This window comes from Penaeus vannamei, chromosome 13 (assembly GCF_042767895.1).
Source record: "Penaeus vannamei isolate JL-2024 chromosome 13, ASM4276789v1, whole genome shotgun sequence".
Taxonomy (NCBI): Eukaryota; Metazoa; Arthropoda; class Malacostraca; order Decapoda; family Penaeidae; genus Penaeus; species Penaeus vannamei.
In genome coordinates, this window is record NC_091561.1 from 34,038,586 (window position 1) to 34,039,483 (window position 898).

The 898-nt window shown below is 40.8% G+C and overlaps 1 protein-coding gene across 1 annotated transcript in view; it reads left to right on the top strand.

The window, feature by feature from the left end:
• The first annotated feature begins 560 nt into the window (after positions 1-560).
• LOC113803021 (uncharacterized) overlaps positions 561-898 on the top strand; it is a 35,246-nt gene continuing 34,908 nt past the window's right edge. The window contains exon 1 of the mRNA XM_070129189.1: positions 561-756. Within this exon, the coding sequence (XP_069985290.1) occupies positions 642-756 (115 nt within the window). The 5' untranslated portion in view covers positions 561-641. The remainder of the gene's footprint in view (positions 757-898) is intronic.

Genomic DNA, 898 nt, shown 5'->3' on the forward strand with positions numbered 1-898 from the left:
TTCAAAACCACAATGAAGTGTTCAGATTTATTTTTTTTGCAAACATAAGGCATCATAATAATAACAAAATAATAATGACAATGATAACAATAATGAGTATAATAACAATGATAATATAATGATAATGATGATAATAACTATCATTCCAATGAAATTATAATAATACTAATGATGCTGACGATGATGATGATGATGATGATTATCATCATCATAATCATTATGATAATGATCATAATAATCATTATTAAGAATAATTATTAACATCATTATTATCAATATCATTTCTTTACCATTATTAATTTTATTACTATTATTATCATCATCATTATGATAATGATGATAATAGTGGTGATGATAATGATAATGATAATGCCAATGGTAACGATAATAACAATAATAATGATGATGTTGATATTGGTAATGATGATGTTAATAAGAACACGACGGCACCCTTATACCCCACGTCTCAACCAAACCGCGCGGCGAGCTGCCCCAGAAAGCCACAGGCCCTGCGAATCCCAAGCCGACCTGGAGAACCACGTGGACTCGCGTGCATGGGCGTGCAGCGATGCGGAGGTGGGGCGCGAGCGGGCGAGGCAGTCTCCCTCCCGCGCGGCAGCTGTCCTGGTGCGAGAGGGGGTATGGCGGCACCAGAAGCGAGTGAGGGCTGTGTCTGGCCGCCGCCGCTGGTTCCCTTCCTGCTTCGTCTGGCTGCCCGTGAGAGGATGGTCTCAGTCACCATGGTCGTCAGGCTATGTGAGTAATAGCATTGTCCATTCATAAACTATAAGGGGAAAAGGGGGCATTTCTTCCAGTACTGTAGTTCTTTTTTCAAGATTCATCTGTCTTTCCCTAGTTTGACACTCGGTCATCATCAAAAGGGCGTGACCTTGGCCAA